The sequence below is a fragment of the Heliangelus exortis genome, chromosome 22 (assembly GCF_036169615.1).
Source record: "Heliangelus exortis chromosome 22, bHelExo1.hap1, whole genome shotgun sequence".
Lineage (NCBI taxonomy): Eukaryota > Metazoa > Chordata > Aves > Apodiformes > Trochilidae > Heliangelus > Heliangelus exortis.
Window position 1 is genome coordinate 9,725,115 of NC_092443.1, and position 19,077 is coordinate 9,744,191.

At 52.7% G+C, this 19,077-nt stretch overlaps 1 protein-coding gene across 1 annotated transcript; it reads left to right on the top strand.

Annotated features, from left to right (window-relative positions):
* Positions 1 to 335: 335 nt before the first annotated feature.
* FAM163B (family with sequence similarity 163 member B) lies at positions 336 to 18,286 on the top strand. Its single transcript, XM_071765820.1, has 3 exons — positions 336 to 660; positions 17,526 to 17,641; positions 17,813 to 18,286. Exons 2-3 carry the CDS (start codon positions 17,549 to 17,551, stop codon positions 18,260 to 18,262), a joined length of 543 nt encoding a protein of 180 aa, XP_071621921.1. The 5' UTR covers positions 336 to 660; positions 17,526 to 17,548; the 3' UTR covers positions 18,263 to 18,286.
* Positions 18,287 to 19,077: the final 791 nt, after the last annotated feature.

Consider the following 19,077-nt stretch of genomic DNA (forward strand, 5'->3'; position numbering starts at 1 on the left):
CTCGGTTCAGCGAGGTGGTCACCCAGCTCTGTGGGGGATGCCACAACTCCAGGGGAAAGGGGTGACCCATCTCAGTGGGCCCAACCCCCCTCTCTCCCCGCTCCCAGGCCCGGTCCGGACAGCCGGGACCGCCCCACATCCTGTGGACCTCCGAACCACCGGGACCGACCCGCATCCCAGAGACCGCTGCGGGGGGTGGGTGTCGGGTACCGGCTCCCCCGCAGCGAGGGGTGAGGGGATGCGGAAGGGTGCGGGTGTGGGTGAGGAAGGCGGGGGGGACCGGCACCACTTGCGGGGCTCAGAGAGGTTCGGGGGGGCCGCTCCGCTCCCTGCGCTCCCTCCGCTCCCTCCGCTCCGCCGTCATTGGCGGCCCCGGCGGCGCTGGGGTGCGGGGCGGGGAGGGAGGGAGCGCTCCCCCGCAGAGCCGCTGCTGCCGGGCCCGGCCATGTGCCGAGAGGGTGGCTGCTGCCGGCTCGGCTGCTCGGCACCCTGAGCTCCCGTCCCTCTTGTCAGTCTTATTCTTTTTAAATTTTAATATTTTTTTAATTTTTATTTTTTTATTATTATTATTTCGATTTTATTTTTAATGCTCTCCGAGCTGGAGGCTACGGGAGACACGGTCCTCACCTGAGAGATCCGGCACAATTCCCCCCTTTGCAGGTAAGCAGCGGTGCGGAGGTTCGGTCGCTGGCAGACGGACACCACCACCCCTCCCTCTCCGCCTCCCCCGGGCTCCTTCTCCCCGGCTTTTTCAACGCTGGGATCTTTCTCTCTGTTTATTCCTCTCTTTCCCCCCTCCGCCCTCCTTCCCGGGCATCCTCAGCTGCGGTGGGATGGCTGCTGGGGGGGCACCGGCAGCGGACTCCGTGTCCCGGGGGGGTGTGGGTGCCTGTAAACCGGCAGAGAGGAGCCCCGACTGCCAGAGTTGAGGCTGGGAAGGGATTTGGAGGGAGGGAGGGAGGCAAAGCGAATGGGGACCTGGAAACTGCACAGCGTCTGCTCCCCCATAGCCTGGCACAGGGGGGACTGGTCGAGTCCCACCGCCTGTAGACCAGGATGAAAAATAAGGGGGAGGCTTCAGGCTCGGCTTGTTCTCCTCCTACAGCATCTTTAGTTTCCAAGCCATGCCCTGTGAATGAGGTCTTAAAGAACCTCTCGGCTATGGGGTGGGAAAGCTGTCCCCATCCCGTGCCTTGCCCGAGGTGTGGGTCCTGTTCTCTGCCCCGGGCACAGCTCTTCCCCCTTTGCACACTCAGCCTGGGGCTGAAATTGGCTTCTCTGGGTCACTTGCCTGGGTGTCTCACCTGGAGCTTTGCATCTAGGACAGAAGGTGTGCTCCTACCCCCTGTCCCAGCTCTGAAGGCTGCAGGAACCCCTTACTCCATCCAGATGAATTTCTGGAGACCACCCGAGCCCCAGGTTAGGCAGCTGACCAGCCCCCAGAGTTAAATGCAAGGAGGGTGATAGCAGGGGGGCTGTGGGCTGCTTTTGTCACTGTTTGGTTAATACAGCAGCAGTTTGTGCTCTCAAAAGCACATGGATGTTGTTCAGGACTTCGAGGTAGTCTGCAGGCTTCGGGGGGACTGTGGGAGGGAGAGAGAAATCCCCCGAGGGAAGATGGCTTTTCAGTTCCCCACACCGACTGGTTTCAGACAGGATTATTTATATTTGACACAGCAGATCACCAAACTTGGGAGGCAGTGGGGGTGTGCTCATACTCATTAAGGTAGACAGTTTTCTGACAGAATAAATTAAAGGTAAGAGAAGACTGTGCTCTGAGGTTCAACAGATTGTCTTCCAGCCTGAAACGAGCAGGGAAATCAGCATAAAACCTCGATGGTTCTGTCTTTCCTGATGGACACCTGTCATTTTAGGAAACCTGGAAGATATCCCAAGGTTTAGGGTGCAGGCAGTGCTCCTGGGTGACCTCGTTTGAGAAAAAATACCCAGAGTGGTGGGGTTCTAAACCACTGTGTCTTCACGGAGTAAGCATCAAAATTTTAATGCTGTTAAGGGAAAAGAGTTTATTTAAATTGTGCATGAACTAAGTGCCTGAACTACTTGCACACCTGTACAGAGGCTCTTGCCCTGCTGTGTATGAATAATGAAAGGTTGTTTGCAGCTTTTTGTGGTTGGTTTTCACCTTGTCTGAAACAGCTGAAAGATGCATTATGTCTGTCTGTTGGTGAAAAAAGGTTTCAAGCACCTTAAAGACCACGCAGCTGTAATTAGAAGTGTAGCCTCCTTCCTCTGCATGTCAGGATTTCTTTGCAGAATGATGGACCTCTTAAGGAACATTGCTGGTGCTTGGTAATTATAAAGAACTTCAACAAAATCCCCCACAAGATGGGTGATGTTGTTTTATCACCCCTCGGTACATTGGTTCTCACTTACAAAAGGTGTGGGGATGTGAGGGGAAAGGAAGGAAACAACATTTGTTCCTTTCTGTTTTCTTGTCAGTGAGCAGAGATCCCAAAGACAGACAGTTCAGTACCTCTGCCTGCCTGAGCACAAGGGAGCTGCAGAACATCACCAGCATTGTGGGGTTTTTGCTGTATCTCCACCATGCTTCTCTTGGTAGATCAGCCCAGATGTCACCTCTCCTCCTGACCCCTTTCCATTGCAACTGCAGCAATGTCCCCAACCCCTCACGTGAGTGACCTGAGAGTCAAGCCTGGAGGTTTGGTCTCACAGACCAAGGAGAACATGCTCAGAAGTGGTTAAGTACCAGAGGACCTGCTCGTTGTCAGTGTATTTCTAAGCTACTCCCATGTCTAAAGCTGTAGATCACCTGCTGACCCTACAGCTCTTCCTCAGCCCCCACTTAAGAGCTTTTTAAAAGTTTTGCTGGTGGACAGATACGGAGAGGAAAAAGCACTTGATGCCTCCAGGCATTTTTGTGCAGCCCAGAGAGTGTGGCTGCATCCTCGTAGGGTGGAGAAATCTGTGCCCTGAGCTTTGGGCACATCAGGATGTCCTCAGTGGGTCAGGGGGGGGGGTTTAGAGCTGGAAAACCTGTGTTTACAGAGCTTGGACCTTTCTGTTTGCCTGTGGGGTGCCCAGCTGTGTGCATGCTGGTGTAAGAAATTGAGATAACTTGGGAGCTTCTCACTCCTTGTGTTCTGGTCCCTTCCCCTTGTGTTGTCATGGATATGGATAAGGACACGGGCAGAGAAGAGGTGCTTGCTGCTGGCAGGGCTCCTGCAGCCACCAAGGAGGCAATGGAGAGCACTGAATTCAAACAGGGAAGGGATGGAGGAGAGGTGGAAGGTGTTGGGGTTTATCTTCCATTCCCATTCTCATTTACACTTCTTCCCGTGTCGTTGTTATCTCCTTCTGTCCTCATGATTTAATTTGTTACAGTAGGCAGGATTGGTTCACCCTTTGCTGGAAAAAAAAACAAAAAAACCCCAACAAATAACATCCATCCCAGCACTGCAGAGTAGCAGAGGGATGACAGATCTGTTGGGTGAGGGAATCTCTTCAGACCTTCCATCTCCATTCAGATCACAGCTGAGGCCAACCTGGACAAGGCTGGGACCTCAGGAACCTTCAAGCCCCACGAGAACAGCCCTGGGCAGAGGTCAGCTGGAAAGGTTGGGGAGAAAAATTAAACATCACCATAACATTTTAAAACATCCTTGGACCCATCTCTCCCTGGCAAGCTTAATAACAGCCATGACCCATTAACAGCAGGTCAGGACATCAGGGGGAAGACCTGGATCCTGTGGACTGTGTGTGGTGTCAGACAGAGCAGAGTGGGACAGGAATGGAGCTAATTTAAGCCCAAATGTAACCACTGATGATTTTGCCCTATCCTACCTGGCTGGGAGCAGGGATTTCTCACTGAGCTGCAGCCTGGGACATTGTGGGGAGATGCTGGCATCTCCCTGGGGATCTGCTGATGCTCCCTGTGGAAGGCCACGGAGTGGAGCCAAGAGATGGGTCAGGGGCTGGGGGAGCTCTGCTTTTCTTCTCACTTCACACCAAGTTTTACTTTGCTCCTTGAAGCAAACACCAGTGATGGCTCAGAGCTGGCGTTCAGCTTCGGTCAGAAAAAGGCTCAGGATGGACCGAGGCATCTTCCCCAAGTTTTCCTGGCCACAAGAGCAGCTCAGCCCCTCCTCACTGGCTCCTGTGTTTCTCTCCCCAGGACAAAAAGCCACCAGCAGCTCCACACCACCCAGCATGGCAATTTGGGACCTTGCTGAGCTTTGCTTGACAGCTAAAAATCCTTTTCTCCCCAGCTGGAAGGTACCTGCCCTGAGGGGCTGGGCTGAAGGTGCACTCAGGAACCATCTCCCTGCCCCACAGCTTTTATCAAAGAGCTGGAAACTTGTCACATTCCCTCTTGCAACGATATCTGACATTATCCAAGCAATTTGCCTTTGGTGTGTTTCCAGAAATAGTTGAAGCCTGTGGTAGACACGGGTGACATCTGGGCACATTACTGTTGGGTTCAGAAACATTCAGTAAACAAGACAGGATCTATTGTTTAAAGGTTATTTCAGAAGACTCCCAGTGAGTTATCAAGCCAGGCAATGGGCAAAGCCTTAATGGCACTGTGATAATTGCCTTTTTCTGAAGGACGTTTTAGAGGAAAGTTACCAGAAACCCCAAAGCAATCCCACCCATCCTCACCAAGCCAGGGACCTGATCTGACCTGAAAACATGAGGAATTTGGCTCTTGACTTTAAGATTGGTTGGATCAAGCCTGGAAAACATGGGTCTGGCTGGGGGGCTGGGAATTGAGAGGAGACCACCAGCAGCTCAACAGGAAAAAAAAAAGAGAAAAAAGTCTCAGATCAGCACAATAGGGCAGCAGGGTTGAGATCAGCAGGGATGGAGAGGGAAGGAGTCCTGCCCGAGGGGATGAAAAGAAAAGAGATGTCATTAGCTGTGGGTAAAGAAACGCCCCTGAGCACCTGAGATGGGGCTCTGCAGGGAGGGGGGGGCTGTGGGAACACTGCAGCCCACATCTTAATTCATCATGTCCCCATTCAGCTAATAGCCTGCTTATTAAAAAAAAAAAAATATATATATATACAGGAAAGAAAGAAAAAGAAGGACAAGGGAATTTTTGGCAAGTGCCAGCATCATCCCCTTCCTTTACCCTGGTGACAAGGATGCTGCTCACATTTGGCAGAAGGCCAGAGATGTGGCTTTGCTGTCACTCACAGCAGCCTTCCCTCTGCACACCCTCCTGCCAGAAATCACTCCTGGCCTCTTCCCTTGGCCCTGGGGCAAATAGAATTGATTCCCACCGTTAATTTTATGTCCCTTCAGGAAATCCCATCGTGGTCTCCCACACCTTTCTCATTCAGCACTGATTTGCTTTTGATGTCACACTCTGGCTTTTCTCTCAACTTCATCAAAGGATCTGAGCTGCTCCTGAGGTCATTGTGTTGGGACTGTGCACACACCTGGGATTTCCTTCCTTCCTGCTGGAGGGGACTCTCAGAAATGTGGGAGGACAAGTCCTTTGGGGTTTCATCTTTTCCTGTGCACAGCAGTCCCTTGTTCCTCAGCTGCCTGAAAATCCAGGATGGGTCAGCATGGACAGAAGTGGCCCCTGGTAGCTCTGCCTGTTCTGCTGGGACCCACAGAGCTGGCATCAGGCACAGCCAGGCTGTCTCTTCACTCCCAAAGAGTTTCAGGCTGGTGGAGTGTAAAACACAGCAGTGTGAATGAAAGGGAGGAGAGAAACAACCAGGTTGCTGGGAGATGTGGGTGCTGCCTTGCAGCCCTCTGGGGACAGCCACAGCCTTGGGATGGCTTCAGAAGTCACCGTCTGCCCCCGACCTCTCCCCAGCTCAAGTCACTTCAACTGGAGTGGATTAAAATGTCTGAAGATTCAAAGGCTCAGAAAGCAGCACCCATCCCTGCAGATCTGCCTTGGATGAGGCTGGGACAGGGGCTCTGTCTGAGGTGGGTGTTGGCTGTGTTGATGCAGGGGGACATCACAGAAGGGTCCCCAAGGCAGCTGTGTCCCAGCAGGCACATGGCAGCTCTGCTAAAGCATCCACTTGCCAGCACCACGTCCCAGGAGAAATCTAACTTGCCTGCAAATACCTCAGCTCTGATTTATTCCCAGTATTCCAACTTTACTCCTCTGGCTTTCTTGTTTCTTTTTTTCCCCTGGGAAAGGAAACCATGAAGTGAGCAGCAGGGACAGTGCAGTCCCAGGACCCATCTCCTGCTCTGAACCCCCCTTTCCTTCCCCACTTAACCAGGGGGTGTTGCTGGGGCTTTGCCATGCACTTCACACCAGAATTCCCTTTGCTCTCAGGCTGGCTTTGCTTTCAGAGCTGCCATGGATCTTCCTGATGGAGCTTTGGCAGACCTTTAACTCTCTTCCCTTTTTTTTTTTTGCTGCCTACCTTCAAGTTTGGAGCCTGTGCAGTGCAGGGAGGGTGTCCCCAAGGGGTGTCTGCCCACAATGCTGCTGTAGACACTGCTGCTCCTTTTTCCTCCCATTTTTCCACATTTTTTTCCCCACATTTTCCCTCAGCTCTCCCCAGTGCTGCAGAGCCCCTGGGCTCCTTCCATCACCAGGTGCTCCTATCCCAAAGCACCACGGGGTGGCTTACAGGGTTTGCTTAAGGAAAAACCTCCCCAACTCTTAAATATATAAACTGACTGACAGCCAGCAGCAGCTCCTTTGATGCCAACAACTGCTGCAGTTTGGCTCTGCTCTGAAGTTTTTTTCTGCAGACAGCACCCACAGAACAATAGTGTGCACATTGCCACTCTTTGCTTAACCAAATATACGTGAGTTACATGGCAAGAGGTGCTGCTTTTTGTGGCAATCCAAGCTAAACATCCCTCCCTGGAGAGAAAAATCCAGTCTCAAGGCTGTCAGAGGCTCAGCTTTGAGCAAGGGCTGCAGGAGGGGGGCCTAGGAAATGTGTGGCATCAGTACTGGGGATTTCTCCCTGGCTCTTCTGCAAGTGGGGATTTAAAGGCAGGCAGTTTATAAGGCTCTCAGGAGGAAGAAAAAGGAGGGGTCTTGGTTTGATCAGTGTCTCCCACTGGGTGGCTGAGCCCTGGGATGATAAGGGATGGGAAGCTGGGGAAAAAAAAACAATCCATGCTGAGAGAGTGGGAGTAGAGCTGGGAGGGGACAAGTGCTGCTCTGGGTTTGCTGTTAGGGGATTTTTGTGGTTTTAGGAGGGGCTGGGGGAATAATTCCAGCTCCTATCTGTCCCCTGGGTTTCCTTTGAGCTGCTTTTTTCTGTGTAAACAGAGGCGGGCAAAAAGCTGTGTGGGTTGCCCACTGCCCATGGACACAGCTCTGCCCCCAGCAGAGCACGGGGCTGGTCCCTCTTTTTCCCAAAAAAAGCATTAAACATCTCACAAGGTGTTTCTAAACCCCTCCAGGTGACCTCTCCCATCCAGCTGTCCCCAGAGCTGCAGGTGTCCCCTCTGATGTGGATGTGACATCCCATGAGCAGGCATAAAGCCCCCTGAGAGAAAGACAAGCCCAATATTTATGCAATTGAATTAGACAGTTCCAGCTTGGTTTGGTTTGATTTTTTTAAATTATTTGCAAGAATTTAGTCTTCCTGACTTCTTCAGAGTTACTCCTGATTCCCACAGTATCTTGTGGGAGCAGCCTCAGCCCACAGACACTGGGGTTTTCTTGGTTGCACACAATTTCCCTTGTGTTCCTGGCATCACGTCTTTGTTTTTGTTGTATTTTTAAATAAACCAGCATAGGTTAGAGAAAACACAAGTCTGTTAACTCTGGTTCCTGAGCAAACAAACACTGAGCTGACTGGCTTTCTGGGTACCTTTGTAAATACTGAATTATGTTGTTGAATGATGGGCTTGGCAGACAAAGGGTTGGTCTTTAAAATCCTCTCTGAGTTAGGGGGTAGTAAGTAGGAAGATGAACATTGCAGGGCTGTCACCCTGTGCCTGGCCCCAGCTTTGCTTAAAAAAAAAAAAAAAAAAAGGAGAAGAATTTCCACAAATTAATTGAGGTGAGAGGTGTTTAAGCAGGTTTCTGCTCAGGCTACAGCTGACACAGGTCGTTAATGAAGGGCTGGTTGTGGTACCACATCAGGGTGGTGTCTGCTTAGCTCAGAAAATCAGTGGGGGTTCCCTGTAAGGTTTTGCTGCTTTGGCTGTGGCTTCCCAGTCCATGGCAACAGCAAGGTTAGGAGAGGCTGGGAGAGTTGGGATTGTTCATCCTGGAGAAGAGAAAGCTCCTGGGAGACCTTAGAGCAGCTTCCAGTGCCTGAAGGGGCTTCAGGAAAGCTGGGGAGGGACTTGGGACAAGGGCCTGGAGGGATGGGATGAGGGGGAAGGGTTTCAAAGTGAAAGAGGGGAGGCTGAGATTGGATATCAGGAAGAAATCCTTTGCTGTGAGGATGCTGAGCCCCTGTCCCAGGTTTCCCAGAGAAGCTGTGGCTGCCCCATCCCTGGCAGTGTCCAAGGTTGGATGGGGCCTGGAGCACCCTGGGCTGGGGGAGGGGTCCCTGCCCATGGCGGGGGTGGCACTGGGTGAGCTTTAAGGTCCCTTCCAACCCAAACCAGTCTGGGATTCTGGGATTCTCTGGGCTCTGGGGCAGACAGTGTTATCTGGCAGAACATCTCTGCTTCCCAAGCAAACATCTTCAGGTGCAGTGAGCTTCCCCTGCAAGTGAACAGAGGGGAAAATCCTGAGATTTGGAAGCTGGAGTGGGACAGCGTGGGTGTGGGACTCTCCTCCTGCTTCCCAGGATGGATGGATGGAGGCATTTCTGTACATCCCAAAGAGATACCCCAGCCCCTCCAGCATTCAGCAAATCCAAGGAAGGGCTTAAACACCGGGGGATGATTCAGAGCACTGGTGTAAGGCTTGGCTTTCCCTGAGAAAGTATTTTGCATTTTCTCATCATTTGAGGTGCCACATCCCTTAAGCAAGGATGGCAGAACCTGCAGCCTGCTCGGAGGAGGCAGGAGGAGCTGGGGAACAGAGAACCTGACCCGTGCAGCCATCAAACACCAGCAGAAATCATGCCCCCCCCCCCAGCCTCAGTTTCCCCTGCTCTGGGTGCTGGCTGGGGCATCGCTTCAGCTCCTGGGGATGGGAGCTGGAACCCCCCCAGGGCTCTCAAGGGCTTCTGGAGCATCCAAGAGTCATCTGAAAGACAGAGCTCGTGTCATCCTGCTGCTGATGCTGGGCAAAAAAAGATCCATCACACGTGTTTGGATTTCTGAGAGGTGCTGTCCCTGGAAGCAGTCGATATTCCAGACAGATGATCCCAGCAGCTCTGCTAAAGCCCACATGGTTCTGAGGAGAGCAGTGGGTGTGAAGGTTTTTCTCCCTCTCTTTCCTTGCCCAATGCCAGTTTTCAGCTGAGCTGGATGAATATCTTTATCCTTTCTGCTTTTTTTTATTTTTTCCTTACAATTTTGTTGTCGTGGGTTTGGTTTTGTTGTAGGTTTTGGTTATATTTTTTTTACTTTAATTTAAATCTTTCTGTCATCTCCCAGGAAAAGCTGTAAAAAAATTTAGGTGAGGGGGAAAAAAAGGAAAATTTTCTGGAACTGGTTCAGTGTAATCTGCCAAGAATCTGAAAATTACCTTCTCAGACGGGCTGTATTAATTCCCCTGGTGCAGCAGTGATAAATCCTGATTAAAGAGGATAACACAAGGAGATTTTACTGCCCGCAGGAAAACTCCTGGACACAAGCAACGAGGAAGCCCATCTCCCCCTTGCTGATGGGCAGAGCATGGGTTTGCATCTGGAGCATCAGGTTTGTTCCTGTCCCTCCCCCCCAGCCGCGGTGCTGCCACCACCCCGGAGTGGGACATTACCTGGGACAAGGCAGGGACACCAAAGACACAAAGCAAGCCCCGGGTCCCCCTGGCGGGGGCCTGGGCAGGGATTTGGCGTGGGGAGCAGCACTAAATCTCTGCAGGCTCCCTGCTCCCCATCCCTCTGGAGATCCCACCCTGGGAAAAGCAGGCAGGGAGCAATTTCAGTGGGGTTGATTTTAGCCTCTGCCCATGCCAGGGGGGGGAAGGTGTGTGTCCTGCTCACTGTGCTACAAAGAGAGGGGCTGGGAGGGCTCCTTCCCTCCCCACCTCCACATCCCACCCCTGGCCCCATGCCCAGAGTGGGTCAGGGTTAGGGTTAGGGTTAGGGTTAGGGTTAGGGTTAGGGTTAGGGTTTGGTGCTGGCAGCATCCTGGCACAGCAGCCCCTAACACTGATGCATCATTTCCAATAACTGAGCTCTCTCTCTCCCTTCTTCACTTTTTTTAGCCCTGCACCTTGATACCTTGCTGGGCTGGAGTGGGGAAAAAAAACCTCAAACCCCTCTGCTTGCTTCTTGTCACTGGGGCTGAACCTGAGCCTGTGCCAGAGAGATGTAAAGCTGTAGCTATGGAAACTCCCTGCCCTTTTTTTTTGTGTGTGTGTTTTTTATTTATTCACTCATTTATTTATTTATTTTTAAGGCACAAACATTTCTCTCTTTGGAGGTTCCAGGTGGTGCCTCAATGGTTTGTTCAGGCAGCCCTGAGGGCTCAGCCCTGGGAGCACCTGGGGGGTCACCCAGTGTCACCCAGCAGCAGGGTTTGGGAGCAGAGACCCAGGTGACACTGCATAAAATGTCACCAAATGGGGAAATGTTACATTCCTAGGCTGGTTTTCACCCTGGAAAGCTTTCAAAATCCAGGTGAGTGGAGGAATTCTGGAAAGAGATGTTCTTTCTGAAGGAGAAATTCCCTTTTTTTCATCATTCCAGCAGCATTTTCTGACACTTGGGGCTTTTCCATCTTCCTGCCAGCACTCCAGCAGAGTTTCCCTTGCTGGGGGGGCTACAGGGAGCAATCCCCAGGACTGATGGAGAGGGAGGGATGCCTCGCAGAACTGGGCAGGACAAAAGCCCTGATCAGAAGTGAGGTTTATTGTTAGCTCTCAGAAAGCTAAGCCAAGCTTTTAAGGTTGTCCAGGGGACATTTCCAGCCTGCAAAACTGCCCTGCTAGGAGAAGTCCCTGGGGGGGGCTGGGTGCTCCCTGTCCTCTGCCTCATTTCCCACTCAGAGGCAATTGCAAGAGCTTATCTCCAGCTGCTCTTCCCAAAACCTGCTCTCTCTGATGCTAATATCTCAGGCTGACTAAACTGAAATAATTCAAGAGGTGATGATATGCTGCAGAGTGGAAAGGCAGCCTGTCTGCCTTCTGCTTTTTTCTTTTTTTCTTTTTTTTTCTGAAGGAGTTGAGACGACTTACGTGTGTTTGGGATTACAGGCTGCTCTCCAGCTGATGTGTGGAAATAATTCCTGGTCCTCAAGCAGAAGGTGCTTGTCTGGGTGTGGTTTGACAGCAGTTCTCAAATCCTGACAGTGACCAGCTGGCCTCCAGCCCCTGCTGGAGCAGCAATCCCTGACCCAGAGGCAAATCCCTCACATCTGTGCTGGGGCTTTCCTTGGGTTTGGAGTCTCCTGGAATGCTGGCAGCATAGGATTGGTGTGGAGGGATGCACAGAGCATCCCTGTCCTTACCCATTAACTATTGATACCCACAGCATCCCTGTGGATACTGACAGCATCCCTATGGATACTGACAGCATCCCTATCCATGTGAGCAGCATCCCTAGCAGTGCTTTTTAACATGTGGCTCCACAGTTTCCCAGAAGGGCAGAGCAGGTGAATATACCCTGCTTTATTTCAGGTGGTTTTGAGGTGTCTTCCTCCCCTTGTTCCTTTGGGACAGAAATAGCAGCCCCGGGGGCACTGGCAGGGGACGTTCCAAAGGACAGGGGACAAACCATCTGGATAATTCAGGATTTCCCCCAGTCCTCTCCCAGCAGCACCCCTGCACTCCCTTTAGCATCTGCAGTGATTTAAATTCATGCCTGGAGTTGTGCTTAGTAAGCCTCAATGCCTCTTTGATGAGCTGTGCAAATATTATTTTTTCATTAGGCGTGATTTGGTTGTATTAAATGACATTATTGGCTCATTAGTGCCAAGCACATATTCCCCCTCCTGCTCTGCTGGGGCAGGCATCCCCCAGATGGATGTGCTTGGGAGGCAGAATGCTTCCAGGGGCTGAAAAGTCAGCCCAGTCATGATGTGCCAAGCTCCCTTTTAAAACCTAACAGTGGGAGTTGGTGGATCTCCAATTGTCCCGTGAACTTCTGCTTTTTTTTTATTATTATTATTTTTTTAAACGTCAGGAAAACCCCAGGTTTGGTGGGGCTGTTGCTGTAGGTTCTCCCAAAGATCCTGGGCTGGGTTTCAGAACCCAGGAGCAGCTCTGGTGCCAGAGTCCCATTGCCAGCAGGGAGATGAAGGAGATGTGTGCTCAGTACATGGGGGGAACTTCCACAACATTTCAGATGAACAGGGGCTTTTCTGGGAGTTTTTAGGCTGCCGTGAGGTATTTAACAGAACACTTTGGATTATGAGGTTCTGGATTTTATCCTGGATGATGGATAGAAAGAGCAGGTCGGGGGACATCTGACCATCCCTGCTCCTCAGCTCAGCCCCACTGAGAGCACTGGGGGAGCATTTCTGGCTGTCAAGGGATGAGCTGGGGACAGACACAGAGCAGCCCCCAACCCCTCCAGTCCCCTGGAGGACTTTATCATGAGTTCTGATTGATTGTGCCAGTGGCTGGATGTATCCCCCTATCAGCCTAATGCTCATCTCCCATTAGCCTGATGCACCTCCAGGCTGAACTCACTGCCAGGACACTAAACCCAGTGCTGAGCCAGTGCCTGGGGGTGGGGAGGGCTTCTCTCACCCAGCTCCCATCACTGTCCCATGGCCATGGTGTTGTCCTCCTGCCCTTGGCCATGTCCAGGTGCCCCGTGCAGAGCCCACCCTGAGCTGTGGCAGGGATCCTGTTCTGCAGAGCTCAGCACTATTCCTGCAATGCCCTCACTGCTGGATAATTTATCAGGCACTGATAAACATAAATATTGTGTACAGATTGCCTTGGAAATGTGTTGTTTCTGGTCTGGAGCTCAGTGGGATGAAGTGTCAGGGGGGGACAGGGGAGGTGATGGGCGGAGGCTGCAGAGGTCACTTCAGGCTTGGCTGAAAGCTCGGCCACAAGTGACCTCTGTAAGGGTGTTGGTGACCTCTGGCATTGGCTTCAAGCACCTCTAAGGGCACCAGAAGGGGCCACAGAGTTTCAGGGGGGTGTGAAATACTTTGCTCCCTGTTCTGATGTGTCATTTAAAGGCCATGGCAGTGTTAGAGCCTGGGAGGGCTGGCCCAGACCTGGCTGCATCTCCCAGGCAGTGGAGCCCTCACTGCCAGGGACTCACTGCCAAAAATCCTTCTTATTCCAGGGACTCTCAGTAGTGGTGCAAAGCCCCATTTTCAGGATAGGGAAAGCAGCTTCTGAGTGCTCTGCACAGGGCCAGTGTCCAAGCAGAGAGGGGGATGAGGATTGTGTGGAAGGGAGGATGCTGGGGTCTCTGAGCCCTCTCCAGCACCCAGGAGCACCCATCTGCCTGGGAAACTGGGAGCAGCATCCTCCAAAGAGAGGGAGCAGCAGGGAGGGAGGCACCCCCAGCTCATAAAATGCACAAAAGAAACTGGGAATGGGAGGGGAGGGCTGTCTGGAGATAGGAGGATTCCCACAGGGGAAGCAGTGCTGCAGGGACAGGGGAGCAGTGCCTGATGAGAAGTGTCTCACCTCATCCTTGTGCTGAGGAGAGCTCAGATGGGTTTTGTGAAAGTGCCAGGTCCAGAGGCACCCAGCACCCCCCAACCCCCCCCGGACCCCAGGCCCAGCTGCTTCAGTCCCTGCTCTTAGTGAGGGGCATCAGCCCCCAGGCCAGGAGCAAGCAAACAAAAGGGATGCAGGCCTCCTGCTCCAAGTGTTTTTCAGAGGGAAAGCCACATTCCCTGCCTGGGTTTCTGGCAGCTGCCTGTCTGCTGGCTGCCTGAAAGCCAAAGTCTTCTGCTGGCATCCTGCCCAGCCCTTCCTAGCAGCCCGGCTCTTATTCATTGACTGGGTAGGATTACAGGAACTGGGGGAAATGCAGAAATAAGGCTGGATTTGCCACCAAACTCCTTCTGGCTTCTAACTTCTTTGCTGCTGGCCGGGCAGCCTCTTGCCTTCACACGGATGCTCTGCAGGCAGAGCTGTGGCACGGGGGCAGCAGAGCAGCATCAGCCAAGCTCAGCCCAGAACTTTGCAGCTCAGACCGAGTTTCCTCTGCCCCGAACACTTCATTACAGTGTGAGTTCTTGTTACTCTGGGCCAAGATGCTGGGTCCTGAATGCTGTTTGCATCCAGCTGCAGAGTGGAAAGCAGCAGAGCAGGATCCATCAGCTGGGGGATGCAGCAGGTGGGACAGGCAGCATCCCTCTCCTGCTCTCCTGGGTCCCCAGCCTCTTGCTGAGCTCTTTTCCTTTCTTCTGAAGTGGGGCTTGGTCAGAAGTGTCAGCACCAGGGCTCATCGTGCTTGGATGAGCTGGGAAAAGGATGGGTTTCCCACCCAGGACAAGACTTGTGGAGCTCGTGACTCCCCACCAGGGATGGTCAGACTTGTGCTCCCCCACAGAGCTGCTTCACCCCCACTTTCCATGTAGAAATAAATCCTCCCAGCCTGAACATCCTCCCCATTCAGGCACCTCCCTTGGATCTTCTTCCCAGAAGGACCCAAGGAAGCTGCCCCACCACCAGCCATGGCTGTCCCATTGATTTAAAGATCTGACCTGAAGGCTGTTCTTGACATCTGCAGATCCCAAGAAGCTGGTTTAACAGACACCTCAGAGTCTCTTAAAGAAACTTTCCTCTGCTTGTGTCTCCTGCAGGCTGCAAGGACTAGAAAAGGCCATTTTCTTGCACTCTGGGAATTCCGCAGCAAGAGATGTCCTGACACCAGCAGGCACAGGACTGTGTTCAAACCCAAGCAGCTCAGCCCAGAGCACCCTGTGCCAGCCAGGCAGGGACATGTCTTGGGTTTGTCACAACCCAGCCCATCCTTTGTGCCCTGGGGGGGGGTCAAGCAGGGTGCCAGGCAAGGGGGAAGCGTTGCACCCAAGCCCCCATCTGCCCACAGGAACCCTGAGAAACCCCATCCCTGTTCCCCCCACCAGCCCGGGGAACTCTTTCCTACAGCAAAGGGCTCCTGGGCTGGGGTCAAAGAGCCTGTCTGGAGTTAACATCCCCCTGCAGCCCCTTCCCAGCTGTCTAGCAGAGATGGGGGATGTGCTGGGGATGGATTTGGATGGGGCAGAGGGGGGGTTCAGGCATCCTCAGTAGCTCGAGGGCTCTTAACGTGACCAAGGGGTGAGGAAGGAGCCAAGTGGCTGTCAGCTGGGACCCCATCTCTTGGTGTCTCTGTTCCTTACACCAGGGCTCCTGCAGACTTTCTGCAAGCCCACAGTGGAGCTGCAAAGCACTTCCTTTTACCAGGATATTTATTACTAAATATATGAATCTGGGAGCCTGCGGAGCGTGAAATTAGGAACAAATGTATAAAGGAGGTCTAGACAGGAATTGTTCTGCTATGGGCCTCCACATGCTCTGCTTTCCTCCCCCTTTGCACTCTGGGGAGTTTAGTGCTTCCAGGTACGCAGCTTTAATCAGACAAGTATGTTCTGGGAGGGAAAAAAGAGCAAAATGCAAATAGTCTTGCTCTGGATGGAGCAGTGGCTGCCATGCCACGTCTGGCTGACTGGAGCTGGACCTAACCATGAAAATTGGTTCTGTGTGACCCTCACCATCCCCCTGGGTGAGGTGGCTGTTTAATTTACCATCAAGGAAGCCAGGAACCCTCCCTGCCCCAGCTCTGCCTGCCACATTCTTCTTGGGCTGACAAGGAGCTTGCTAAGATGCTGATTGCCCCTGATGGCTGCAGCACCCATCCCTGCAAGGTCTGCAAGGTCCTTCCCCTGCCCTGGGCTCCGTGGCAGCACCGTGGCTACAAACAGGAGCAGCAAAGGACCTGGGGACACCCACCCACAGCACCCATCTACAGCTGAGTTCCTCCATCCCTCTTCAAACAGGACCCAGAGCTCCTAAATCACTAATTTTTTTTTTATTTTTGCAAAGCCCTTTCCTGACTCTCTTCCCCCTGAGCCTCCTCAGAGGCTTCTGCCCGAGGAATGAGGGCAGGATTTGGCCTGGTGCTGGCCCCATGGCCAAGCAAAGGCATTCAGCCCTCGTTATAAATTACCTTCCCTCCTACAGTGCTGCAACATAAAATGTGATACTGCTTTATCCATTCAGCACTTACCCTGCTTGAGCAGGACGTTAAGCACCTGAAAATATGCCACAGATTTATTTTCTTTGGAAGCGGGTTAAATCCCTGACAGATACAGTTGCTTTTCCTCAGGTGTTGAAGTAATTTGGGGCTGGAGTGGCTGTGTTGGGTTTTGGTTTTTTTTTTTTGTTTTTAACCTGATAGAGTGAGCTGTAGGGCAGCTTTGTCAGAGTGCTTGTGGAGTAGGTGATCAGGGTACAATTTCTTATTTTAATTTATGTTGCTTCTCCTGTTCCCAGCCTGACTCTTACTGCAGCAAAGAGATGCTGGAGCTTCAGCTGCAGGGTGATGCTGGTGTTGGTGCCCCTGCCTGCAGAGCTGCCAGCAGATAGGTGAGGCAGGGACACCTCTCCCCAGCACCCTTTTTGTAGGGAAAATCTTGATTTTATAATGCTGAGGGAAAGTCTGAGCCCTCCCACAAGCTCTCAGGGCAGGGATGCTCAGAGCAAGACCCATGCTGGTGCTTCAGGGCTCAGGTGAGCCCAGCATGGCCAGAAGCAGGGGCCTTCCACCACTTCCAGTTCTGGGGCAGCACCCTGATTCCTCTTCAGGGTGCTCCAGGGAGAGAAGGGTGTTGTTGATACCCCAAAACACAAATGTGGGGCTGAGCTCAGCCATCTCAGTGACATCCAGCACCCTTGGTCCCAGATGGGGTTTTTGCTGTGCTGGGAATGAACACCTTGCCCAGGGCTGCCATCCCAGGGTGCCCCAACACCGTGGCGTGGCCGTGGTGCAGGTGAGGATCTGAGGGTCACCTGCAGCAGGCAGACACATCCCAGAGCCCAGCTCACTGCTCAGGGAGGGATGGGGACTGTCCCTGCAGTCACTAAAGGCTCACTGAGCAGCTCCAGTTATGCCAAATTAAAATTCCCCATGGTTTTCGTGGGGAAAATGGATTATGGGCTGAGAAAAAAACTGTACAGCCCAGAAATCCTCATGGCAAAGCTCCTTTTCCCATCACTGGCGTTCTCCATCACCAGGCAGGAGCCAGGAGGGTGCCTTGGGTGCCATGGGCATTGGGCAGAAGGTTTTATTTTATTTTATTTCCCCTGGTCCCCCCTCTCCTTCATACAGAAAAGTCTGGTGTGACCCCAGAGCTGCTGCTCACTGCATGAAGGCACCTGCACGGTGGCATTTTGGGAGGGGGCAGGGACCCCCTGCTGGCTTTTACAGGTGCCTGATCCTACCCATCCCCTCCCACAGAGCCCCCCCTGGTTTCCAGGTGCCTGCAAAAGGGGGGATGAGCCGAGGGTTTGGGGTCCTGCAGCTCAGCCCCCCCTGTGCTGACTCTTGCAGGCTGTTAATGGAGAGGAGGGCGGATGACAGCCGGGACCGTGGTCATCACAGGTGGAATATTAGCGACTGTCATTTTGCTCTGTATCATCGCTGTCCTCTGCTACTGTAGGCTCCAGGTAAGGGTTTGGGGGGGAGGGGGTGGAACGTGGCCCCAAAACGGTGCTGCCGTGGGGAAGGGAGCCCGCTGCCCCCTTCCTGCTGGTCCCCAGGGCTGGAGGTGAGGAGGGGGGTGACAGGAGGGGGGGGTTCGGGCTCCGGCTGAGCCCTTGGGGTCCGTCCCGTTTCAGTACTACTGCTGCAAGAAGGATGAGTCCGAGGAGGACGAGGAGGAGCCCGACTTCGCCGTGCACTCCCGCATCCCGCCGCTCCACTGCAACCGCAACGTGGTGCTGACCAACGGGCCCTCCCTCTACTCCTCTTCCTCCTCCTCCTCCCCTTTCGGCAAAAAACCCGCACCCGGCCGGCCCAGCTGCCCCAGCTGCACCCCCTACGAGCCCCCCACCTTCTTCCTGCAGGAGCCCCCCGAGGACCTGCACAACGGGGGGGACCGGGTGAGCTACAAGGCGGTGAGCCAGGATCTGGAGGATCTGGACCTCCCGGTGAGCGTGGGCAACATCAACCCCATCAACCCCATCAACCCCATCAACCCCATCAACCCCATGGCCCTCAACCCCAACCGCCTCTCGGCCATGCGGGAAGCCTTCTCCCGCAGCCGCAGCATCAGCACCGACGTCTGAGGAGGAGGAGGAGGCACTGCCCAGCCCACACATCACACCACAGCACACCTCCACACACAGGGTGGTTTTGGTTGGTTTTTTTGGTTGGTTTTTTTTTTTGATAACAGGGAAACTTTTCTTTTTTTCTTTTTTTCTGTTTTTCTTTTCTTTTTTCTTTTTTTTTTTTTTTTATAGCAAGGAAACTTTTCTTTCCCCTCCCCTCTTTTTTTTTTTTATAGCAGGGAAATTTTCTTTCCCCCCCCTTTTTTTTTTTTTTTTATAGCAGGGAGAACTTTGCCTTTTTTTTCTTTTTTTTTTTTTTTTTTGGAAATTCAGGGAAGAGTTGAAGAGTTTTAAAGAAGAAAAAAAAAACCCAACAAATAAATGAATGTATTTCTAAGCTCTAAACGGCGGCACAAAGGGTTGGCAAAAAACCAAACCTAGCAGCAGGACAAAAAACCTAGGAGCATCGTGATGGTTGCATGTGGGACCTAAGGTTTTCTGGTGCTGTGGAGTTTTTGTTTGTTTGTTTGTTTCTGTTTTTTTATAAAGAAGGTTTTCTATCCTGCACCCTTTCCTACAGGGCCAAGGTCCCTCCTTGGCGTGGGGATGGTGCCACCCCAGCAAGGAATGGGGCACATGGGTGGCTGCAAAGCTGCTCCTGCTGCAAGGCTGAGGGCATCTGCTGCTGGGGCACGGGGACAGGCTGCAGCTGGATGCTCCTGGCACTAGTGCACACACACACACACGTGTGACATGCACACACATGTGACATGCACACACATCCCACAGCAACACAGAGCTGCTATTTCCCCCCCTCTCCTGCACCCCTCCAT

Bases quoted from the DNA above. Each gene is read 5' to 3' on its own strand.
- FAM163B (XM_071765820.1), top strand. From the start codon at position 17,549: ATGACAGCCGGGACCGTGGTCATCACAGGTGGAATATTAGCGACTGTC. The intron at 17,642-17,812 runs GTAAGGGTTTGG...GTCCCGTTTCAG, and splicing joins TCTGCTACTGTAGGCTCCAG to TACTACTGCTGCAAGAAGGA.